The 24,926-nt window shown below is 62.4% G+C and overlaps 1 protein-coding gene across 2 annotated transcripts in view; it reads right to left on the bottom strand.

The window, feature by feature from the left end:
• The window catches only part of TRIOBP (TRIO and F-actin binding protein), a 54,470-nt gene extending 34,469 nt beyond the window's left edge, over nt 1–20,001 (bottom strand). The window contains exons 1-5 of one of the 2 annotated variants that reach the window (XM_051841127.2): nt 19,846–20,001; nt 12,314–12,447; nt 10,510–10,693; nt 9,483–9,639; nt 728–3,470 (exon numbers count right to left, since the gene is read on the bottom strand). In XM_051841127.2, the coding sequence (XP_051697087.1) occupies nt 728–3,470; nt 9,483–9,639; nt 10,510–10,693; nt 12,314–12,447; nt 19,846–19,956 (3,329 nt within the window). In that variant the 5' untranslated portion in view covers nt 19,957–20,001. The remainder of the gene's footprint in view (nt 1–727; nt 3,471–9,482; nt 9,640–10,509; nt 10,694–12,313; nt 12,448–19,845) is intronic. The other variant, XM_051841125.2, reaches the window with a different exon arrangement.
• Nucleotides 20,002–24,926: the final 4,925 nt, after the last annotated feature.

The following is a 24,926-nucleotide window of genomic DNA, read 5'->3' as shown; positions in this document are numbered from 1 at the left end:
AGTCCCAGCTGCACCCCCACCCCAGCTTCCTGCTGCTGCACACCCGGGGCAGGCAGCAGGTGCAGGCTCAAGTAGGTGCGTCCCTGCCCCCCGGTGTGGAGACCCAGACTAAGTTCCTGGCTCCTGGCTTGGTCCTGGCCCAGCCCCAGCTGCTTGTGGGCGTTTGGGGACTGAACCAGCAGATGGTCTCTCTGCCTTTCAACTAAATGAAATAAATAAAAGTAGGTTGCGCTCTCTCTTTTCTGAAATGCATGGGGACCTGTGAGTTTTCTTACTTCAGACAGAAAAAATCCACGGGTGGGCACCTTCTTCTCCCTTATTTAAGAAGAGGGGGGAAAAGGCACAAATAGCTCGTGCCTCTGGATCCAAGGGTTTGGAGTTCAAGGTCATTTAATAAGTGCGCTTTCTCTCCCATTTCACAGACGAGGAAACTGAAGCTCAGGCAGGTGAAATCACTTTGCCAGGTCATCAGGTAAGGGGTGGGTCTGGCCCAGATCTTGAACCCAACGCGCCCGACGCCCACCTGCTCTTAACCACCGGGCTGTCTACCCCATCACTTAATCCTCAACACACTGCAGGATCAGAGCTGAAGTGACTGCTCCAAGGCCACGCAGCTGGCCGAGTGGCAGGGTACAGGGGTGGGGTCCCTTGCTTCTGGCAGCCTCGCACCTGTCCCGAGGCCGCGCCTTCTCCCCAGCCCACCTGGCTGCCCCCGCCCTGGGCTCACCTGCGCTCTTGCCGGAAGAGGCGCTCCACCTCTGCGCGGCCAGGGCTGTGGGTGCGGCCCCCGTTGCTGCCCTGCGCCTGGGGTCCCGGCTCCCTCTGGGCAAGCCTCCTGGGCGGGGGCAGGTCGGCCAGCACGGTGTACTCCTCCCTCTCCAAGTTGTGCCTGGTCTCCCCAGGGGGCACCGAGCCCCGGGAGCCACCCGAGCTGCCCGGTGGAGGTGAGGGCGCCAGCAGCGCCAGGTCACTGGGTGGGTGGCGGGGCGGGGATGAGGCTCGAGGGGCGTCGCGATGGCCGATGCACACTTGGGGGAGCAGCAGAGAAGAGCCGTGCAGGGAGTCGGTGGAGGGGGCCAGGCTCTCTGTGCTCGTCCCTGGGGGGTCCTGGAAGAAGAGGGAAGGCTCCGGAGCCTGGCGCGGGGGGGATGAGAAGGAGGGGGCGTCCCGGTGCCCAATGCACACAGGGGTGGGGAGCCGGAGGGGCTCGTGCAGAGAGTCCGTGGAGGGCACAAGGCTCTCGGTGCTGGCCCTGGGGAGGTCCTGGAACAGGAGGGAGGGCTCTGGGGCCTGGCGAGGCGGGGAGGAGGCCCGGGGCGCATCGCGGTACCCAATACACACAGGCGGGGGTAGCTGGGGAGGGTCGTGCTGGGGAGACTGAGTCTCGGAATCTGATGTGTCTGGGAGGAAGGGGAAGGGGTCGAACTGGGTGTGGCGAGGGGGCGAGGAGGCCCGGGGCGCGTCGCGGTGCCCGATGCACACGGCAGGCGGCATGTAGGGGGGCTCGTGGTGAGGCAGGTCACTCTCAGAGGCTCGGGGGTCTGGGAAGAAGGGGAAGGGGTCGTGCTGCAGAGAGCGAGGTGGCGAGGAGGCTCGAGGTGCATCCCGGTGCCCGATGCACACAGCACAGGGGGCCTGGGAGGGCTCTGAGGGCATCTGGGGAGCTCCCCGGGGATACAGAGGAGAGGGCCGGGGGGCGCTGTGCTGGCCAGGGCCGTGGGAGGAAGGTGTGAGCCGGGCCGGCAAGTTGGGCTGCGTGGGGCCAGAGGAGGACATGGGCGGGTCACGGCCTGGCCTGGTGGGAGAGGACGAATGAGACCTGTCACCTTGAGTTGGCCGAAGGGCTATGGACGCCCAGGGCACCTCGCTTTGCTTGGCGCGAGATGGGGAAGAGGTTCGCGGGCCGTCACTCTGAGTTGGCCGGAGGGGAAAGGAGGCCCAGGGGATGTCTTTGTTGGTGCGGTGGGGCGAGGACTGCCTGGCGTTGCTCCGCGGGGCGGCGCGGGGTGGAGATGGTGGCCCAGGACGGTCCTTCGGGGCGCAGCTCTGAGCAGCAGGCGCTCCGGGGTTGTCCCGCCGGAGGGAAGAAGTGTGTGGCTTGTTCCTCTGGGTACAAGCAGTTCTGAGGTTATCCCATCTACTACAAGAGGCTTTAGGGCCGTCCCGCTGGGCACAGGAGGCCCTGGGGTTGTCCCGCTGGGTCATTCGGTTGGGAGAGGAGGCCCTGGGGTTGTTCCGTTGGGCACAGGAGGCCCTGGGGTTGTCTTGTTGAGTGGTTCGGTTGGGAGAAGAGGTTCTGGGATTATCTCGTTGAGTGGTTCGGTTGGGAGAAGAGGTTCTGGGATTATCTCGTTGAGTGGTTCGGTTCGGGGAGGAGGCCCTGGGGTTGTCCCGTTGGGCACAGGAGGTCCTTGGGTTGTCCTGTTGGGCAAAGGAAGTCCTGGGGTTGTCCCGTTGGGCACAGGAGGTCTTGGAGTTGTCTTGTTGAGTGGCTCGGCTGGGGGAGGAGGCCCTGGGGTTGTCCCGTTGGGCACACGAGGTCCTTGGGTTGTCCCGTTGGGCACAGGAGGCCCTGGGGTTGTCCCGTTGAGTGGCTCGGTTGGGGGAGGAGGCCCTGGGGTTGTCCCGTTGAGTGGCTCGGTTTGGGGAGGAGGCCCTGGGGTTGTCCCGTTGGGCACACGAGGTCCTTGGGTTTTCCTGTTGGGCACAGGAGGCCCTGGGGTTGTCTCGTTGAGTGGTTCGGTTGGGGGAGGAGGCCCTGGGGTTGTCCCGTTGGGCACACGAGGTCCTTGGGTTGTCCCGTTGGGCACAGGAAGTCTTGGAGTTGTCTTGTTGAGTGGCTCGGTTGGGGGAGGAGGTCCTGGGGTTGTCCCGTTGAGTGGCTCGGTTGGGGGAGGAGGTCCTGGGGTTGTCCCGTTGAGTGGCTCGGTTGGGGGAGGAGGCCCTGGGGTTGTCCCGCTGGGCACAGGAGGTCCTGGGGTGGTCCCGCCAGGAAGTACAAGTAGAAAAGGCAGCGTGGGGGTGGTCCTGCTGAGCAGCAGAGGTGCTGGGGTGCTCTCGCTGGCCGTCTCTGGGGGAACAGGAAAGTTGAGGGTTGCTCTGACGGGTGGTCGAGGCTCTGGGGGTATCCCATTGAGTGACTCTTGAGGGAGAGGTGGCCCAGGGAGTGTCCCGCTGTGTGGACGAGGCCCTGGGGGTGTCCTGTTGGGCAGGTGAGGTCCAGGGGGTATCCCTGTGGGTGATTCGGGGAGGCGAGGTGGCGCGGGGTGTACTGCGCTGTGCCGAAGCGGCCTGGGCTGTGTCCCTTTGTGCAGAGGGAGCCTGGGGGGTGGGGCTCCGAGGTCCGCTCTGTGGCGTGGTGGAGGCAGCCTGGCCAGACGCTAAACGGTGCCGCTCCAAGGAGAAGCCCCCGTCCTCTCCTCGGAGCTTCGCCCAGCGCTGTCCGGCACTCCGGCTCCCTCTGCAGGGGTCTGGAGCGAGAAGAGCGAGGTTAGAGCTAAGGGGAGGGGTGCAGGCAGCGCTCACTCCTTCCTTTGCCCCTGGGACACTTTCTTCTTAGAGGCCTCACTGTCCATACCAAATGACTCCACCCCTGGCCAAAGCTGATCAAAGCCTGGAGACCTCCCTCCAGCCCGGGCCAGGGATTTGAAATTGAGACCCAGTCTGACTCAGCCCACGGTGGGCGGGCTCCAGAGCTGAGGGTCACAAGGTCAGGGGATCCAGAGAGAAGGCAGAGAAGCAAAGCGGAAGTGTACAGCTTTGGCGACAGCCTGTGTGGCCCGCGTGAGCCACAGACGCCCTCCCAGATCTCCTCCCCGCAGCTGGACTCCGGGCAGGTCCCCAATTTCCCCACGTGAGCCTGCGTCACCGCGACAGGTTTACAGCACCTGGTCCCTGCACCAAAGGCGCGCCCAGGGCAGCCATGAGGACCGCAGGGTTGGGGGAGGGCAGCCCCCTGTGGTCCGCCAGCTGGGACTCCTTGGAAAATGCAGCCTCAGGTCCCAGACTCCCCAGCAAGGCGTGCACCTTGCTAGCCTGGCAGTGCGTGACTGCTCCCGACGGCGACAGCTTCCAATCATGCCACACCTGCTGTCACCCTCCACCTGGCTCACCTCTGTCACCCAGGAGTGTTGGGCACCAGGAGAGAAGGGAACAGCACTGTGGTCTTGTCTTGAGGGAGCCACGACCGCCTTCCCTCAAGTCCACGCCCAAGGCCACCTGTCCTCCCCGCCCCAGCTCCGCCCCCTCAGCCCTTCCCTGAATTCCCGCACCCAACACACAACCGAGCACCTTTGTCGTTGCTGCCTGATGGGCCATTGCCCCGCGGCCACCCCTAAATGCAGTCCCAATCCTGCCTCTCTCATACCTCTGTCCCCTCCTCCTCGCTAAGCCACTGTCACCTCTGCCCTGGACAGGGCTGTGTCCCCCACCCCCACCACCATCGTCCTGTCCAAGGAGATTCTCACGGCATTGAGGGAGAAGCTGTCACAGGTTAGAGGAGACGGGATGCAATGCAGTGTGGGCCCGGAGAGGGGTACTGGAAGAAAACCCAGCGGCTGCAGAACGCCTGAGGTTGGGTTAACAGGATGGCGCCCCCGTGAACGCCATCACTTTGATCATTGTCCTCTGACTGTTTGTGACGCTATAACCCGGGGGAAGCGTACAAGGCAAATTCCGTTACCTTTGCCACTCTTCCATAAATCGAAGAGTATTTCTGTATAAACAGTTAAGGCGCAGGGACGCCTCACCAGCTGGGCATGAAGTTCAGGGCTTCCCACGGCCCGCCAGGCTCGGCCCCGCCCTTGCTCGCCCTCCTGAAGCCCCCACCCCCACCCCAGCCTCCAGCACGGTCTCCCCGCAATTCCTCCACGCCACACTTCTCACCCCAGCGCCTCTGCTCCTGCTGCTACCTCTGTCCAAAGCATGCTTCTGCCGTCCTGGCTCCTTCTCAGCCTCGGGTGTCGGCTGGGCGGCAGCAGCCCGCTGCCCTCTCCCTGTGGGCCTAGCTTGTTTCTTTCCCTGCTCTCTCCCCGGCGAGCTCCCCCCGTGTAGCCGGGCCTGGGCTCGTCTTCCCCATCCTATCTCCAGGGCTGGGAAAGCAGTGAGGCCTCAGCCTGCAGTCCCCAGGCCTGGAGTGTGGGTGCTGGCTGAGAGGTGGCCTTGGCCTCCATTCCTGGGGCTTGCAGCTGGCTCAGAGCCCCCAGCCCCAGCGCGGTCCCTTTCCTACCACCCCCCCGCCCCGCCCCACCCCAAGCTGCCTTCGTAGGCACACGAGGCAGGCTCCATGGACATCCCTGGGCACCCTCCGTCCTGTCCCCCCAGCCAGCCGGGCTCTGCGTAGCTGGCCCCACAATGTGCACGTGCTTTGCAAGCTGGGATGTGCCCAGGGAGAGGAGTGTCCAGAGAACTGGCCAATTCCTCCAGGGCCTTGGCTCCGGCTGCAATGCTGCAAGCTGCCGCCAGGTGGACAGTGGTGCCCCCCGCCGTGGCTTAGGCAGGGGAGGGCCCCCACGGCCCACGGCCCACGGCCCAGGCGGTTCAGGGCAAGAAAGCAGGGAGTTAGGAGGCGCCAGAAGGCGACTGGCTCCCCGTATCGTCTGAGTGACGTTTGAAAAGATGGCCCTGGGCACTGGGGGCGGGAATGGACTGGGGGAGGGGGGCCAAGGCTGAGCCGGGGGGGGGGGGGGATGGCAAGAAGGGGGCGGCCTGGGGCGGCTTTGGAAGGAGGCTCCGGAAACTGCTGATGCCTCAGAGAGCAAGGGCGAGGGGGAGAGCACTGAGCTCTGAGGCCTGAGCCCTGCACTGTGGGCGACCGGGAAACAGGTGTGGAGTGGGGAGCGGGCCGCCAGGCCGAGCCAGCCTGCACCCGCCTTCTCTGCTCTGCTCCTCGAACCCCCATGCCTGTGCACACCCTCAGGTTCCTGCGCTGTCTGGCCACCCAGACCCCAGCGTCCTCCCTCACTCTCCAAACACACCACGTCCACCCGCCCTCCACGGGTGTCAGCTCCACAAAGGCGGGACCGGGCTGGCCTGTTCCCAGCTGTTTCTCCAACACTGGCTGGGGCCTGCACACAGCAGGTGCTCAGCAAACGCTCAGAGTGCAATGTGGCACAGCGCCCTACCCGAGTGGTGAGACCCGTCTTGGAAACCAAGCAGAACTCAGGCGAGAGGGGCTGGCGCTGTAGTGCAGCGGGTTAGGCCGCGGACTGCAATGCCGGCCTCTCATAGCGCCCATATCGGAGTGCCGGTTCGAGACCCAGCTGCCCTGCTTTGTAATCCAGCTCCCTGCTAACGCGCCTGGGCAAGCAGCAAAAGATGGCCCCAGTACCTGGGGCCCTGCCACCCATGTGGGAGACCAAGGTTCAACCAGTGGATGGAAGAGCGCTCGCTCTCTCTCTCCCTCTTGTTCTGCCTTTCCAATAAATGAATAAATTATTATTATTATTTTGACAGGCAGAGTGAACAGTGAGAGAGAGAGGCAGAGAGAAAGGTCTTCCTTTTTGCCGTTGGTTCACTCTCCAATGGCCGCTGCGGCCGGCGTACCGTGCTGATCCGATGGCAGGAGCCAGGTGCTTCTCCTGGTCTCCCATGGGGTGCAGGGCCCAAGCACTTGGGCCATCCTCCACTGCACTCCCTGGCCACAGCAGAGGGCTGGCCTGGAAGAGGGGCAACCGGGACAGAATCCGGTGCCCGACCGGGACCAGAACCCAGTGTGCTGGTGCCGCAAGGCGGAGGATTAGCCTAGTGAGCCACGGCGCCGGCCCTGAATATTTTTTAAATAGAAGAAGTCAGGCATGAAATCAAGGAGTCCCTGGCTTCTGGAAAGACAGCGACTGAGCGTGCAGTGAGTGAGCCGGGGGTCTGGGATGGGGTTCCGGGGCAGCCAAAGGGCAGAGCCGAGCAGGGAAGGGGACCAGCAAAGGAGAGGGGCGAGAGCAGGGAGCGGGCAGCAAGGCGCTGACTCAGCCCGACGCTGGGCCTCACAGCACAGGGCCCGGCTCAAAACCTTGTCCCCCAGGCTCGCAAACCCTGCACAGCCGGCACCGCGCGTGTCCCTCCCTGGTCATCTGCCCTCGGCAACGGGCGCTGCCACCCGCGCAGACACCCAGGCCCCAAGCTGGGACTACGCCCCCTCCTGTGCCACACCCACCTCCGTCCTCTCCTCACCCCACAACCACGGCCCGAACCCGGGTTTCTCCATCTCTCACTGGATGGCTGGAATGGAGACTGGAGGGCAGCACAAACGGTCCTGCTGACCCTGTGCGGTTGGCCTTCCAGGTCATCTGCTCTATCAACTGTCTGTCATCTCTCCCCCCCATCTGTCATCTAGCGAATCTATCACACGCCTTCCTCCCTCTCCCTGTCACCTCTGCCCCACCCCCACCCCAGCCATCTTTGGACCTCTCTTGGAGAGTGGGGTGACGCGACCATGAACCCCCACGCGTCTCATCAGAACAAGGACATTCTCTTTGCCAAGCACAAGGTCACTGTTGCGCCTGGAGCTTAACGCACAGTCCAGATTCAGGTGGCCCAGAGGCCCCGGTAACGCCTTTCACCGCCCCTTCTTCTGTCCCCGGCCCCGCCTCCGCTGCGCCCCAGCCCCCTTTTTGTCTTTCATATAGAGCCTGGTCCGAATGTCCCTCTGCAAAATCGGCCTGCATCTGTCTGATGCCGGTGGGGTGGGGTGCACTCGTGGAAGGGAAGGGACGCCACGTCCTGGCCGGCACAGGCCGTCCCGGGGCACCTGGCGCGCTGCTGGCCCCGCACTGGGGACGCTGTACAGCCACGTGGGTAAGGGGACGCCTGCTTTGTCTCTCCGTCCCTCTAGAATCAATGCAGACTGAGGGGCAGTACTCGGGGCTGAGTGTACTGTTCCCGACAATCTTCCGCCCAGGGGTTTAGCACCTGCTGGACATTCACACCGGAACTGGTTATCCCGATGGGGCCGTGCAGGCCTCCTAGGTGGCTTCCTGTCCTCGGGCCTCACCCTGCTCCAATCCATCCTTTCTGTGTGCCTTGCCCCGGTGCGGTTCTCAAGGCACAAATTCAATCACTCCCCCGCCCCAAAAACCTTCCACAGGAGCCGGCCTTGTGCACAGCGGGTAAAGCCGCCACCTGGAATGCCGGCAGCCCACGTGGGCGCTGGTTAGAGTCCCGGCTGCTCCACTTCCCATCCAGCTCCCTGCTAATGCACCTGAGAAGACAGCGGAGGACAGCCCAAGTCCTTGGGCCCCTGCACCCACGTGGGAGACCCAGAAGGAGCTCCTGGCTCCTGGCTTCAGCCTGGCCCAAACCCTAGCTGTTGTGGCCGTCTGGGGAGTAGAACAGCAAATGGAAGGTCTCTCTCTGTCTCTCCCTCTCTCTCTGTAACTCTGCCTTCCAAATAACTAAAAACATATTTAAAACCACTTCCATGGCTCCCTGCTACTTAGAGGAGACAGGCCAAAGCCCTTGGCTAGGCCCTGAGCCCAGGAGGGCCTGGCTGAACCAACACCCTGCGCTGTGCCTGAGCCGTGTCTGCCATAGAACGGCCACTCACACCCCCAAGCCTTTCCCCGGGGCCCCTCGTCTGGCCAGGAGCCCACCTCTGGGAGAGGGTCTCCCCTGTGCCAGCCCTGCCCCGATTTCCTCACAGCTGTGTCTGGTCCCCCTCCGTCCTGGGCTCCTTGAGGAGGTCCTGGGCCTCCCGGTGTCCCCAGTGTCCAGCGCCCCTGTGATGGACGGCCAAGTGCTGCAGGAGCCAGGGCTGCCACGCCGGCCCGGCCCCCGGCCCCGAATGCCGTCGGTGATGGAGATGCCAGCCCCGGAGGCCACACAGGGCAGCGGGGCTCGAGGACTCCCGCTCGGGGACTCGGAACACAGGCTCACGAGCCGGTGAGCTGCCGACCGACGCTGCCGGCTTCCGCAAGCCTGACCACCAGCGCCACCCCGGCTTCCCTCGGGGAATCGCTTCTCCCTCAGAATCAGGCTGTGAGGGGTGTCCAGGGGTTGCCCCATAGCACCCAGGGACGCAAAGCACCTACCCCATGTCCCAGGGAGAGCCCCTCCTGGGACGTTAACTACCTGGATTGGGGGATTGTGCCCTCCCTGGGGGTGCTGATGAGCAGGCGGACTGCAGCCGGGCCCTGCGGGCAGCCCTCGTGCTGCTTCCTGTGGAGGGTCTGGCTGAGCATGACGCCCTAACAGACGTCTGATGCTGCCCGAGCACCAGATCCAGCCGTACCTGAAACCGCGTCAGCTCCTCCCTAGACGTTTCACTGATGTCAGTCCACTGGGCCCAGCCAGACTCTGTCCCTCGCAACTTGAAGATCCTAACCCAGCAGTTGGGAGGTGACGTACGTGGAGCAGGTGGCAGGTCACACGCCAGCTGCTCCATAATAATGTGGACCTGTGCCACCAAGGCGAGCCCTGCCCAGGTCCCAGATGCCAGCGAGGTGGCAGCTGGGGACCCCAGGCCGTCCCTACGTGACAAACGGACTCACCTTCCTTTCTCTGGCCTGCAGCGTCTCCTCCCGCAGGGGCCCTGGCGACCCTCCGGGCACCGTCAGTGCTCGGTGCCTCCTGCAGCCTCCGAGGGATCATCACGGGCAGCCGGGCCCAGCCGGGGACACCCTCCTGCCTCTCCTCCGAGTCCCAGTCCTGCCGCGGAAGGCGGGGGGGGGGGGGGATGTGGGGATGGAGAAGGGACCCAGAGCCTGCAGGCCCTCCCGACGGGCAGAAGGAAGGAAAGGCACGGACATTCAAGGAGCGCTTGCTATAGGCTGGGCTCCCCACAGGTGCCGCAGGGCTACCCTCGCTCAACCCCGGGAGGCGCGCGTGCGCGGAGAAGCCAAGAACTTGGCCAAAGCCACAGCCGGGACTCAAGGGCCCAGGGAGGAGTGGGCTTAGATCCCAGCCCCACCGCCTCAAGTAAACTGCCCCTCCCCATGGGCGGCTGTGATGCCCTCAGCCTCTGTGGGTAGGAGGAGCCCTGGCTGGTGCGGGGGTGCGGGGGGGGGCTCCTGCTCAGCAGCACTGCCCCGCCCCTCTCCTGTGGGCGGGGCTCATAGGAGGCCTTTCCTATCATGATCACTGGAGGGAATCTCCCCGGGGCCCCTTCTCCTTGCCAAGCCCGCACCGCCTGCTCCCGCTTCTCTGTGCCTTGGGACCCTGGGCCAGGGCCGTGGCCGGGCTCACTAACCACCCCGCCCCTCCCCTGGACGCCGCGGCCCAACACCTGGGCCTGCAGTGACCCGAGAGCATGGGGTAGACCAGGCTGCTGGGGACTGAGCACAGGCTCCGGTCCCCGACTCGGCTTCCCCCAGCCCCTGTGCCCAGCAGACTTGCAGCCCGCCCGCCCGGGGCCACTCTGTCCCTCCGGGTGGTTGGTCGGAGCAAGGGGGGGCTGCAGGGGCTGCTCAATGCCAACTCACTGGTGTGTGAGGTACCAGTCCTGTCTGGAAGTTTGGTGGCACCCAGGCCCGGGGGGGGGAGGGTGGAGGGGTTCCCCGGCTCCCACCCCCCGCTCACCACAGAGGACGAGTTGCTGGTGTCATCAGGGGAGCTGCCGTCAGCGTCGGGGCCCTGGTCACAGCTGCCACCTGGGGAGGACGTCGGGCCCTCCAGATAGGGCAACGCACCGGGTTCCTGGCTCCCGCTCCGGGGCACAGCTGCGGGGGCCCCTTCAGGGAGCCCTGCTGACGGGGATGGGCCCCTGGGGGAGGAGACAGACCCAAAGCAAGAGAGAGGTAAGGCGTGACACCGCTCCCAGGGTCACACACACACGCTCTCTCACGGGGACCAGGAACGGGGAAGCTGCTCCTTAGCCCATCGGCACCTGCACTGCGCTCCCTGCACGGTCACCTCCCGCCCCAACGGCCCCGCTCTGCGGTAAGGAAGATGACGCCCATTTCACAGATAAAGAAAGCGAGGCTCAGAGAGGGTAAGAGACGGACCAAGGTCACAGCGCTGGGCAAGGGCAGAGCTGGGTGGTGACCTGAGGCTGCTGCCCCAGCCCCAGCCTCGGCCGTTGTTCCTGGAGCAGGTGTGGGGCTGCCACGCTCGGCGAGACTAACACAGGCTCCCCACGCAGACACCTCCAAGGGCGGGGACAGGGCCACCACCCGCATGCCGGGGTGGGAGCTGCCAGTCTCGATGGCCAGGGGCTCAGACAGGCTTACGGCTGGAGTAGCCCCGAGAGTGGCCCATGGAGGGTCCCCCAAGATGGGGACGGGTGATCCGGGGGCCAGGCGCTGTGGGCCGCGAGGTGAGCCCATCAGAGCTCAGGATTGAGCCCCGGCTACTGCGCTGCCGATCCAGCTCCCCGCTGACGCCCCGGGAGGCAGCAGTGATGGCCCAAGTGCTTGGGCCCCTGCCACACACGTGGGAGACCCGGATGGACGTCTGGGCTCCTGGCTTCAGCCTGGCCCGGCCCTGGCTCGCAGGAGCATTTGGGGGATGAACCAGTGGATGGAAGAGTGCTCTCACGCGCTCTCTCTCGCTCTCTTGCTCTGCCTTTCAAGCAGATGAAAACAATCAAGCATTAAGAAAAAACAGTTCTGAAATTACAGAATTTTGGGACACGCTACTCGCTTCTCCACCACCCCCCCCAGCCAAAAACAGCAATGCAAGCTTGCAAACTAAAGACCCTGACAAGTCCTGCACCAAGACCTTCCACTTCATTAGCCCAGACTCCCTGAAACACTTGGACAGCACAGCCGTTCTGTGTTTTCAAAATAACGCCCCCGGGAGGAGCACTTGTTTGCAAAGCAATGCTGACAACTCCATCCTCCTTCTTCCACAAGCAAAGAGGCAAAGCAGAGAAAAATGGGGTGGCTTGCCCAAGGTCCCATATGGGGACAGACTGAAGCCTTTTCTTCGTCTCAGGCCGGTCCTTTCCAGGCTGCCATGACCCCAAAGCGGCCTGGGGGCGGAGGAAGCCCAGAGCCCATCGCAGCAGCCCCAGGTGGGCGGGGGACGGCGGTGCCCCGTGCAAAAGGAACCAGGAAATGTGATCGGCCGCGAGCCACACTCAGTGCAGGGTAGGTGCAGCGCTGTGCTACGCTTGGGAGCAAGGCTGAGCTAGGTCCTAGAGTGCACAGGGCCCTGGGAAAGACAGCCGGGGCGGGGGCGGGGGGCTCGGAGGCCAGGGTGCAAGCAGAGACCGGCTCTGGGCTCCCCCAGTGAGCCCAGGGCACATGCCCGTGGCCTCTGTGCCCAGGCGCTGAGGACTGAGCACGTGACCCATGCCAGCAGCTGTTACAGAGAGAGGCTGCCGCTGGGAGAAGGCGAGGCTATCCCACCCTGCCCCAGACCCTGGGGCTCCTCCACCTACCTCTCAGGCTCCGGCCTGAGACCCTGGTCCGCCACAGACTGGAGGCTGGGAGCAGAGGTGCCGGGCGGGTCCTCCGGCGTGGGTGGGCCTCGGGGCAGGTCGCAGTAGAGCGACTCGGCGGCGTTCCTGGGCTCCTGGGCCAGAGTTGGAGAGAGGAGGCAGCTCAGCGCCCACGTGGGGGCTCCCTCCCCCTGCACAGCCCCTCCCAGCGCTGGGCGGGGTGGGCGAGCCTCCAGGCATCTCCGGGGATCTCACACTTCCCGGGAGCGCCCCTTGGGACCCAGCCAGAGGCTGGCGGGGCATCTGGTGTGTGCACGCACGCGTGTGCAGGTATGTGTGTGCACAGAGGCTTGTGTGTTTGGAGCACATGTGTGCACATGCGTGCAGGTGGATGCACGTCCAGCAGGTGCACCACTGCCTGTATGCAGAAGTGCACGCAAGTTCATTGGCAAGTGCGGGCGCAGGCGAGGGCTTGGGAAGGGGCAGTGCATGGCGGGACCCTGAAGGGACAGGGAGAAGGAAGAGGTAGACAATGGAGGAGATGGGAAAACAAGAGCTCGGAGCAGAGTTGCCCACTACAGGAGAGGTGGGGGGTTCAGGGTCAAGGCCTCGGGGATGGGGGTGGGGGCCTGAAACTGGCTGCCCGCTCCTCTCTCCTCCCTCCAACGCTCAGCAAGGTCACACCTGCGGAGGCTGGTGCTGGGCTCACCCGGGGGGAACGGCTGCTCACCTCCAGGAGGGCCCCCCCAGCCCTCCCCACCTCCCGGGAGTGGCAGGGCCCTCCCCTGGCAGTGGGGAAAAGCGGCCCTGGCACCCCGTGCCCCGCCTCCTCTCGGGTTACCTGGGCAGTAGGCTCCCGCGGCGGCGGCTGGCGGCTGTCAGCACCCTCGTCCCCGGGGGGCTCAGGCTCAGGCCCCCGCGCTGCCGCCCTCCCAGGCCCTGACTCCAGGCTGTGCGGCGGTGGCAGCGGGCGACGCAACGGAAACCTTAGAGGGGCCGGCTCCGGGAGCAGGGGCCCCTCATTACTGTTTCATAAGCCGGGGCCCAGCCAAGAACAATGCAGGACACGAAACCGTGGGAACCTGATCCCCACGGCTCACCTGAGCGCCAGGGCGGGGCGGGAGCCTAGGCACAGGCTCCCCGGGGACCCCAGAGCCCAGGGCCGAGGCCACGGTCTGGCCAGCACCCCGGGGTGAGCACAGGCTGTCCGGGTTCCAAGGCCAGCGGCGGCGGGGCCTGGGCAGTGCCAAGGAGTGGGCCCGGTGTCTGCCGTCGCATCCCGGCCAGAGGAGGCCCGTCCGGGTTCTGTTTCCCTCTGCCCTGCAGCCTGATTCTGATCAGAGCTCGCAGCACGAGGTGTCAGATCCACAGCCCGGCCTGGCGCCTTGGCTACCCAGGGGACGGCACAGTGTGACTGAGGAGGGAGGCACATGGGGCGTGGCCGAGGGTCCCAAGCCAGCCAGGCAGGCCCGGACCCCTGCCGTGACCCCAGCCCTTGCGCTAACACAGCAGCGGGCTCGGCCTCCAGTGCCCGGCTCTGATTTCCCGTCTGGCGGGTCAGCACGGGCTCTGGCCTCCCGTGGTCCTCGGAGCCCCCGCCTGGCTCTTCCACTTCCCGGCTCGGTGACCCCAACCCACTGGCCTCCCCTCTCTGTGCCTCCTGTTCCCATCTCTGAAATGGACACGGAGGCAGCTGAGCCCCCGGCTGGGGGACTCCTCTGCGGGCCTCCGTCAGCTCTCCAGAGCCTGGTGATCCCAGCGCCCGCCTCCTAGGCGTGGCACGGAAATTACACTCGGCCGTGACGGGCTCACGGTGCTGTCTGGTCCGTACCTCTTAAATATAATCAAGGGGGAGGGGGCTGGCGCTGTGGCATAGTGGGTAAAGCCGCTACCTGGAAGAGCCGGCATCCCACACAAGCGCCGGTTCAAGTCCTGGCTGCTCTACTTCCGATAAAGCTCTCTGCTATGGCCTGGGAAAGCATCGGAAGATGACCAAAGTGCTTGGGCCCCTGCACCCACATGGGAGAGCTGGAAGAAGCTCCTGGCTTCAGATCAGCCCAGCTCCCACCATTTCAGCCATTTGGGGAGTGAACCAGCGGATGGAAGATCTCTCTATATCTCTCCCTGTGTGTGTGTATGTGTGTGTGTGTGTCTTTCTGTAGCACTGCCTTTCAAATAAATAAATAAAACCTTAAAACAGGCAAACAAGAAATATAATCCAGCAATGGAGAGACATTTTCTATTTTTTTTTATTTGGCAGGTAGAATTATAGACAGTGAGAGAGAGAGAGAGAAAGGTCTTCCTTCCGTTGGTTCACTCCCCAAATGGCCGATACAGCTGGAGCTGTGCCGATCCAAAGCCAGGAGCCAGGTGCTTCTCCTGGTCTTCCATGCGGGTGCAGGGCCCAAGCACCTGGGCCATCCTCCACTGCACTCCCTGGCCACAGCAGAGAGCTGGCCTGGAAGAGGAGCAACCAGGACAGACTCTGGCGCCCCAACTGGGACTAGAACCCGGGGTGCCGGCGCCGCAGGCGGAGGATTAGCCTAGTGAACCACAGCACTGGCCATGAACTTGGACATTTTTGCACCAAAATGCACATCCTTTAATTCCTTTTGCCACAGGCTTTCTGGCGTATGCTCAGGTGTCAGAACCAGACCCACTGAGCTCCAGGAGGCTCTGGCAGCCCCCCAGAGTTCAGTTTGAGCCCCAGTGTCAGGGGGAGCCAGCTGGGAACTGCCCAGCTCTGTCCAAGCGGGGGACACTTCTTTAAAAATACTATTTATTTGAAAGGCAGAGTGACAGAGAAAGGGGAAGAAACAGAGAGAGAGAGAGAGAGAGAGAGAAAGACAGACAGAGAGATCTTCCCTCCTCTAGTTCACTCCCCAAATGGCCATGACGGCCATGGCTGAGACAGACCAGAGCCAGGAGCCAGGAGCCAGGAGCTCCTTCCTGGTCTTTCAAGGGGGTGGCAGGGATCCAAGCACCTGGGCCATCTTCTGCTGCTTCCCCAGGCAAGGAGCTGGACAGGAAGCGAAGGTGGGACTTGAACCGGTGCTCCGGCACGGGATGGCGGCCTCGCAGGCTGCCCCACAATGCTGAGCACTGCGAGATGCTTTTTTTTTTTTAACAAAAATACATTTTTTTTTGCTCCAAATGTTTGAATTCTGTGACCTAAAGCTAGGGGCCAACAGAGCCAAGCTTCCAGAATCCTTAGAGGAAAATATGGCTAATGTGGTTCCCAGGAGATTTGTTATGACAGAGAGACGGGGAGACAGAGAGTGGAGCAGACAGAGCAAGCGGAGTGGGGGGGTGGGGGGCCCCAGGGCTCCCTGGGGAAGCAGCAGGAGGGATCCACCCATTCCTTCAACACCCAACCAGGAAGCACCAGGGGGCGGGCTCCGGCGAGGCAGTAGGGGTGTCAGGGAGGCAGAGAGAAGCGCCAGGACACAGAGAACTGGCTGGGGACACAGTCACTCTCCTCGCACTTGCAGGGGCGTTTCACAAGCTGGGGTCACCACGGGGGCCACGGGCACCCCGAGGAAGTGGAGGGCTGCACACGAGCACCCCTCCCTTGATCTTGAGAGCACCTGTGGAGGGCCCCACGCCCTCAGGGCACGCATCGCCATCTCCAGGGGTGCTCCCTGCAGCCCGTCACCTGCCGTGGGCCTCCCCCTCCACCTCCTCCTCTCCCCCACTGCACTCTCTCCCACAAGCACGGCCTTGGCCGGGGCTGGAACCCGATGACAGCCGAGCCCCTGAGCTCCAGCTCCGAGCGGTCCACGGCTCCCTGTGGGCACCTTGCGCTCACGACGCCCCCAGCAACTCCAGACCTCCCTCCCATTCCCCACGCCAAGTGTCCTGCCTGGAGAGACAACTTAGAGTCCACCACGGGTCCACCCCACCCCCAAATCCTGCGAATTCCTCTCCTACTGGATGAGTTTGGAACCTGTGCACTCGCCTCTGTCTCCCAGCTCCTGTCTCCCCTGGCACAAGCCAGTGCCTGCGCTGCTTCTGCCCGGGTCACCCCGATTCACTCTGCCCTCCCTGGACTCCACTCTGCACGGCGGTCGGAGTGACTGTGCAAACTGCAGGCGAACCACCTCCCTCCCTGTTTACAATCTGAGCTCGGCACAGCGGTGAGGACGAAGTTCGGGACGCCCACACCCACATCAAGGTGGGGGGCCTGGGTTCGAGTCCTGACTCTACTCCCAGTTTCCGCTTCCTGCTGGTGCACACCCAAGTAGTTGGGTCCCTGCCACGCACATGTGAGACCCGGATGGAGTTCTGGGCTCCTGGCTTTGGCCTGGCCCATCCCTAGCTGTTGCAGACATTTGGGGAGCGAACCAGTTAATAGAAAGTCTCTGTGGGCCAGCACTGCGGCACAATGGGTAAAATGGCCGCCTGCGAAGCCAGCATCCCATATGGCCGCCGGTTCGAGTCCTAGGTGCTCCACTTCCGATCCAGCACCCCCTGCTATGGCCTGCAGAAGATGGCTCACGTGCTCGGGCCCCTGCACCCATGTGGGAGACCCGGAAGACACTCCTGGCTCCTGGCTTCCGCCTGGCCCAGCCCTGGCCATTGTGCCCATTTAGGGAGTGAACCAGTGGATAGAAGACTTCTCTCTCTTGTCTCTCCCTTTCTAACTCTTTCAAATAAATAAATATAATTAAAAAAAATCTTTCTCTGTCTCTCCCTTTCAAATAAAAGGCAAACAAACACAGAATGAAAAATCTAAAAAACCTTCAGTGGCGCCCCACGACTCTCAGGACAAAAACCTCCACCCCTCAGCGCCTCCACAAAGCCGCGTCCGGCCGTCCTCCTGCTTCCTCTCTGACTTCCCTCCACCCCTCCAGTGTGCCGCCCTCTTTCTGCCCCAGGGCCTCTGCACGTACTGTTGCTGTCCTCAGAGCTAAAGCTTGCACAGCCTTCACCAAGCAGCTGACCTGTGACCTCCTTGGAGGGACTTTCCCCAGGACCTGTCACTGTCATGCCACCTGCTGCACCTCTGTGACAATGATCGCAACAATCACTCACCAGATGACTTTGCTACTGTGCACTTCCTAGGCTGAGCTACAAGCCCCAGGGGGCCAGGAACGTGTTTGTCCTACGTGCCGCTATTTCCCCCACGTCTAGCATCGTCTGGGCACCTTTTAAGTTCCTGTTCAATATGTATGAATATGGTGGGAATTGGCGGACTGTGATTAGAACCCGGACCTCTTGGAATCCAGGGGCCTCCTGTTCCTGCGGGCTGTCCCCCCACGTGCTCGGAGAAGATGACCTCACAGGGCCCGCAGGCTTCTGGTCCCTGCGCTTGGGAAGTTCAAGGGACTTGACGGTGCCAAGACAAGCAGAGAGGCACCGCCAGGGGTTTGGCATCGGGGCACAAGGGTTTGAACCTCAGCCTGCAATGCCCACATCCCATATGGGCACCAGTTCCAGTCCTGGCTGCTCCACCTCTGATCAGGCTCCCTGCTAAGGCGCCTGGGAAAGCAGCAGAAGATGGTCCAAGTGCTTGGGCCCCTGCACCCACGTGGGAGACCTGGATGGAGCTCCTGGCTCCTGGCGTCAGCCCCAGCAGTTGCAGCCATCTGGGGAGTGAACCAGCAGATGGAAGACCCCTCTCTCTCTCTCCATCTGTCCCTCTCTCTGTCACTCTGCCTTCCAAAGAAATAAATAAATCTTTTACGAAAAAGGACTCTCCAGGGGCCGGCGCCGTGGCTCACTTGGTTAATCCTCCGCCTGCAGTGCCAGCATCCCATATGGGCTCCAGGTTCTAGTCCTGCTTGCTCCTCTTCCAGTCCAGCTCTCTGCTGTGGCCCGGGAGTGCAGTGGAGGATGGCCCAAGTCCTTGGGCCCTGCACCCGCATGGGAGACTGGAAAGAAGCACCTGGCTCCTGGCTTTGGATCTGCGCAGCGCCGGGGCATGGCAGACATTTGGGGAGTGAACCAATGGAAGGAAGACCTTTCTCTCTCTCTCTCTCTCTCTCTCTCTCTCTCTCACTGTCTATAACTCTACCTGTCAAATTAAAAAAAAAAAAAAAAAAGGCCAGGAAGGGGGAGGACAGGACACAAGTACGGAAGAGTTGTGTGTGGCTGGGCTGAGCAGTGCCCCAGCCCCGCGTGGGAAGCCTGCTGCCCCCGCCTGACCTGGGAGCAGTCAGAAGCCAGAGGACTTCGAGCCAAGGTCACGCATCAGGTAAACGGCAGGCCTAGGTCTCCGAAGCTGAGCGGCAGCCCCGGACCGCGGCCACGGCTCAGAGCCCGACCTCTGCAGGAAGCTGGCTGCCAGGCCCTGGGAAGCCTCAGAGCCCGCTGGGAATGGCGGAGCCCGGGGGCGGGGCTGGAGGGGCCTTTGGAGACTCCGGGTGCCCTGCTTCCCGTGGCGCGTGTGCCGGGTGCTCTGGCTCACCCCAGCCAGGGCGCAGCATCAGACCACGCAGTCACACGGGGAGAAACTGACTTCTCTTCCACTCCTTCAATACCTTCAAGAAGACTGTCTGCCGTGGGAGCCCCGTGGGGCTAAGACCTGCTAAGTGACAAAGATGACACCCGGAGGCTCACGCCCTCAGCAGACAGCTCCCTCAAGGCCGAACTTCATGACATTTCCATTTTGCTTTTTCTAGGTTTCTCTCTCTCTCTCTCTCTCTCTCTCTCTCTCTCTCTCAGGTTTATTTTATTTATTTATTTATTTTTTGACAGGCAGAGTAGACAGAGAGAGAGAGAGACAGAGAGAAAGGTCTTCCTTTGCCATTGGTTCACCCTCCAATGGCCGCCGTGGATGGCGTGCTGCGCTGATCTGAAGGCAGGAGCCAGGTGCTTCTCCTGGTCCCCCATGGGGTGCAGGGACCCAAGCACTTGGGCATCCTCCACTGCACTCCCGGGCCACAGCAGAGAGCTGGCCTGGAAGAGGGGCAACCGGGACAGAATCCGGCGCCCCGACCGGGACTAGAACCCGGTGTGCCAGCACCGCAAGGTGGAGGATTAGCCTATTGAGCCGCAGCGCCGGCTATTTATTTATTTGAAAGTCAGAGTAACAGAGAGGGAGAGACAGAGAGAGAGAGAGAGATCATCTATCTACTTGTTCACTCCCCAAATGGCCACAATGGCCAGGGCTAAGCCAGGCGGAAGCCAAGAGCCAGGAGCTTCTTCCGGTTCTCCCACGTGGGTGCAGGGGCCCCAGCACTTGGGCCATATTCCACTGCTTTCCCAGGTGCATTAGCAGGGAGCTGGCTTCAAAGTGGAGCAGCCGGGACGGGAACTGGAGCCCACTGGAGCCCACGTGGGAGGCCGGCGCTGCAGACAGAGGTTTTACCTGCTGTGCCACGGCGCCAGCCCCTTTCTTTTTTAAGCCTTCTACACATAGAGTTTTATCTTAATTTCTATTTGTGGTAGCGAGGCAACGTTTTGTCCCAGCATAAACACAGGGAGGGTGTGACAGATTCGATGAGGAGGCAACACAAATCGGCTGCCAGTGGCCAGCTCCCTCCCCCGCGCCACGCTGGCCCACCCCCCAGGAGTGAACGCTGGCCCACCTGGTGCCGTGCTCTGGGCGCCCCGTCACGGAGGCAGTTTCCACAGCTGCTCTGGGCGGGCACGCTGGCCTCAGAGTGTTGACGTGGGACGCTCCCAGCCACCTCCTCCATGGCCTGTGGGTCAGGCCGGGCGGCCCCTGTGATCCAACAGCTGACCTGGAGAGAGGCGAGGGGAGGCATGGCCCAGACGGCTGGCTGGCCACCCACCTGCACCCCAGCCCGTTTCCCCAGGCCAGGGAAATCAGGCTATCCATCCATTCATCTGTTCAGCTGCCCACGCAGCAAACACTTCGCGTCTTCTAAGCACCCAGGCGCTCGGCCAAGCGCTGGCCGTGCCTTCTCCCTCATCGCCAGGTCGCTCGTGTGCACCCAAGACCCCGCACTGCCCCTCCTGGGGCGCTCTTAAGAATGCAGATTCTCAGCTCCCTCTCCCAACGTGGCTGTGAGGCCAGGGGACGGGCATTTCAAACAAGCTCCAGGTGATTCCAGGCCACCCCAAAGTCTGAATGGGGTGGCTTATAGTCACCCTGCCTTGCAGATCAAATGCATGCCAGTTTCAGTTCAGGGCCACCGAGGCTCAGAGAGGCTCCCTGAGTCACTTAAGTCCCATCCAGGAATCCACCTGCTCCTACCCGCTCTCTTGGGGAAGGAAGAGGGGGTGCTGCGAGACAGGGAGTGAGGCAAAGGGCTGCCCAGGCGTCTTCAGAGTTGAGGACCAAGTCTTGGACAAAAATGAATGCCCTCAAGTCACAACAAACCCTAATGCCTTGGCTTGAGCCCAGGGCCCTCTGGTCTCCCTTCTGGGTGCCCTGGAGCCCACCCTGGGCCAGGAGAGTGACATAAAGAGGCCCCGCCCACACAGAGCCCCAGGAGAAGGCTGGGGAGTTGGTGCATCCCAAACTCCCACAGCACACAAGCATCTGCTGGCGTCCCCAGCTCACACGCCCCTACCTGTCCTCACCGCTTGAGTTCCCCCCAAACTGTCCCAGGGGGTTAGGCCTTCCCTGACAATCTCAGCTGGTTCTTCCACTGTGGCATGTGGACAGATGAGCCAGAGGGAACCGGTACAGTGCCCGGGGCGGTGGCCCCGGGGGGTCGTGGATTCTCCTCTGACAGCAGCACACACACCCACCCGCTCGCCCTTCCCCACTCCTGACTGTGGAAGGGCCCGGCATCTGTCCCGCCCCGCCTGGGCGGTTCTTCTCTGTGCGGCCACATTCAGGAGCATCGCCTCTGAGGCCGAAGACGGCGCATCTCCTGGGGGGCGGGCAGGGGGCTCTGCGCACGTGCCCCTCGCTCACGCCCGTTTGCTCTGCCACGCCCGACCGGCCGGCAGAATGCTCATCTGAAACACTCTTTAGGTGTGGCTACACCAACAGGAAGCCCTCGGCGGATCCGGGGGATGGACCCCCGACTTCACGCCAGCCAGCCAGTCTCGGTCCCTCCCCGTCTCCCCCCGCCCTCCACCTGCCTCCCCTCGGCCTCCCCTTTGCCTCCCCTCTCTGCCTCCGCTTCCCAGCCGCCCAGTACTAACCTCGGCTCAGGTTTCCACGCGCCGGGGCTGCGGCGGTGGGAGCGCCAGGGTCACGGCCTCCCTGTTTCAACAATGAATCAGAACCTCGCCCGGGAGGTGGAGGGAAACCACGCCCCTGCCGCTTTCGCATAGGCTCTCTCGGGGTGCTTCATTTACATGAGGACGGTGGGATTGGACCAGCCGAGGACGGGGCGGAGCGGAGGAGGGCGGTGCCCAGATGCCTCGAGCGCGGGACTCGGAGCACGTTCTGCCTGGGCTGCCCCGTCTCTCACCCTGTCCGGGTCCCCCGGGACCCTTAAGGGGGCTGCACTGGCGAATCTGGCCTCTTCTGACCTGTTTCCCGGGGGTGTGTCTTGTCCACAGTCCTCTAGAGGCTGGCTTCAGCCCAGAACTTGGGCTAGAGACTTCACCTCCCTGTGTCTGCTGAATGGGAATAAAACGAAATAGCGCGATGTAAAAAGCTAAGAAGTGTCTCAGAACAGTTCCAGGCACCGAGCAAATGCTGCATGGGTGAGCAGTACTAAGTAAAGCACAATAGTAAGATTGCTAACGCAGCGGGGCCCTTACATCTTTAATCTTTATTTTGTTTATTTGAAAGGCAGAGAGTTACAGAGAAAGGGACAGAGAGCGAGATCTTCCATCCACTGGTTCACACCTCCTCCCTAATGGCCACACTGGCAGGAGCTGGCACAGGCAAAAGCCAGGAGCTTCATCCAGGTCTTCCAAGTGGGTGGCAGGGGCCGAGCACTTGGGCCATCCCCCACCGCTTTCCCAGGTGCATTAGCAGGGAGCTGGATTGGAAGCAGAGCAGCTGGGACTTGAACCAGCAGCCACATGGGATGCTAGCGTTGCAGGCAGCAGCTTAACCCGCTATGCCACAGTGCCGGCCCAACCTGGAGGAACAAATATCACAATCCCCTTTCCACAGCAACTGACCACAAGAGAAGTTAGCTAAGTTGCCAATGTCACATAGCTGGCAGGTGGCAGAGCCAGGACTAAGACCCCAGGCTCCGCGCTCTACAGAGCCCGTTCCTTTGCTGGTCTCTCAGAGGCTCACATGTGCCTGGTATTCCCGGCAAGCCAACAGGACACTGAGAAGGTTCGAGAAACAACCGTGTGTGCGCTAAGGTTTGCTGTCATGGCTCCCTGAGCGCCACACACGACAGCAATCTACGCAACTGTTAGGTACTGCAAGTGAGCCAGAATGAACCTAAGGTCCTTGAGGATGTGTGTGGGAGGCTATGTGAGGAGGGACTCCAGCATCCGGGGCTCTGGTATCCTGGACACATCCTGCAGGGCCACCAATGCCAGGCCTGTGTGGCGCATGAGACAGAAAAATCCAAGTTAGAGGGGCTGGTGTTGTGGGCAGTGAGTTAGGCCCCTGCTTGCAACGTTGGTGTCCCATGCTGGAGCACAAGTTCAAGTCCTGGCTGCTCCGCTTCCAACCTGGCTTCCTGCTAATGCACCCAGGAAGGCAGCAGATGATGGTGCACGTCTTGGGCCCCTGCCGCCCGTGTGGGAGATCCAGATGGAGTCCCAGGCTCCTGGCTTCGGCCTGGCCCAGCCCTGGTCATTGTGGCCATTTGGGGAGTGAACCAGCAGATGGAAGACCTCTCTCTGTGTGTCTCTCTCTCTAACTCTGCCTTTCAAACGAATACTTTTTTAAAGATATGTGAGTCGAATGTGGTTCCTGCAGAGATGAGGAGCCCACTGAGCGGCCAGCAAGGGTCTGGCTAAACCACAGCTTCTCAACAAGACCCGCGTGGTTTCTCTGCGACGGAGGCCCAAGTCCAACACCCAGCCCAGTACTTCCTGCTGCGTGATCTTGACAAAGTCTCTTGACCTCTCTGAGCCCGGGGTGGAGCAGGTGCTTGATTTGAGGGTTTGGTTTTTTTTAGATTTTGTATTTATTTATTTGACAGGTAGAATTACAGACAGTGAGAGGGAGAGACAGAGAGAAAGGTCTTCCTTCCATTGGTTCACTCCTCTAATGGCCACAACAGCCAGAGCTGCTCAGATCTGAAGCCAGGAGCATCCTCCGGGTCTCCCATGTGGGTGCAGGGCCCAAGGACTCGGGCCATCCTCCACTGCTTTCCCAGGCCACAGCAGAGAGCTGGACTGGAAGAGGAGCAGCTGGGACTAGAACCGGCACCGCAGATGGAGGATTAACCTACTGCGCTACGGCACCAGGCTCATTGATTTATGTTTGAAGCAGAGTAGCCCCATCATTAGCTCAACCTAGAACCAGCTCAGGCTGGTGTTCCTAACAGTTGATTCAATACTTACGGAGGGGCAGCTTGGTGGTGCAGCAGGCAAGCCACTACTTGCGATGCCAGCGTCCATCCGAGCAAAGCCCAGGGACGGCGAGGGAATGTGGCTGCAGGTCCAGGGGACAGGGACAGTGAGGCGGGCGTGGGTGAGCCAAGGGAGCCGAGCTTCGGAGCTGCCTGGCTGGGCCCCTCCGTGCACGTGCGGCAGGGTGGGCAGCGACCAGTGTTCCAGAAGGAGACGGGGGCGGGGCCGCAGAGCAGGGGTGGACGGGGGCGGGGCCGCAGAGCAGGGGTGGGCGGAGAGGAGGGAAGGGGCTCCTGGAGGCTCCAGACAACCAGAACCATCTCCCCACCCCACCCCTGCACTAGTGGGAGGGGCTGCTCGCTTTGTCCCCTCCTCATAAAAGGGAAGTTCAGGCTCAAGCAAGTCACCCTAAGCCACTGGTACTTGGTGACAGAGCCCTGGGGGACAGGTCAGAGGTCAGGGCGAAGGCAGGCACAGGCACCCTGCTCCCTGGCCCCCGCAGATTCCGCTCCCCTTGGCTGGGACCTCCTCCCCAAAAGCCCGGGGGAGCACACGTGTCACCTGTCCCGGGAGTGGCGCTCCCTGCCCCGCAGGCCCTGGGCCTGGCACCTGCTGGCGTGGGGGCAGGAGAAGGCACAGGCACGGGGTCCCCTGAGGCGGTGCCTGAGGGGCTGCCCTGGGAAGTCAGCACCCCATGCGGCCGGGCCTGCTTTTCCTAAAGCCAGAAATCTACACTTTCATACAGAAACTCAGAAATAAAAAGTCTTCATTTATTTGAAAGGCACAGAGACAGGAGAGGGAGAAGGGTCTTCCCTGGTTCGCTCCCCCAAAGACGGCAACAGCTGGGGCAGGACCACGAGGAATTCCCGAGCCCCGAGCTCCCACCGTCTCCCGGGCACCACGGGAGTGGGTGTCCCAATGGCGACTTCACCACGCTGCCAAGCGCCTGTCCCAGTCTCAAAAACAACACTGTCAAGTCCCATTGCTTTCAAGCACTGCATGAATCAAACCGATTTTCAGGCCTTCTACACAGAGCACCTCTGAAACTGCGAACCACAGGGTCCCACTCCCTGGGTGATGGCTCAGCGCCACCCCTTCCAGGAAGCCCTCCGCGGCCTCCTCAGCCCCAGGTAAGGGTTCACTCTGCAGGTCTCCCATCTCTCCTGGGGTCTCTCCCTCCTTGTGTACCTGTGAGTGGCTTGTTTCACGCTTCTGCCTCCGTGTGGGTGCTTTCCCAGGGCTCGGGCACCAC

Source organism: Oryctolagus cuniculus, chromosome 11 (assembly GCF_964237555.1).
Source record: "Oryctolagus cuniculus chromosome 11, mOryCun1.1, whole genome shotgun sequence".
Lineage (NCBI taxonomy): Eukaryota > Metazoa > Chordata > Mammalia > Lagomorpha > Leporidae > Oryctolagus > Oryctolagus cuniculus.
This window is presented reverse-complemented; position numbering and strand designations above follow the sequence as displayed.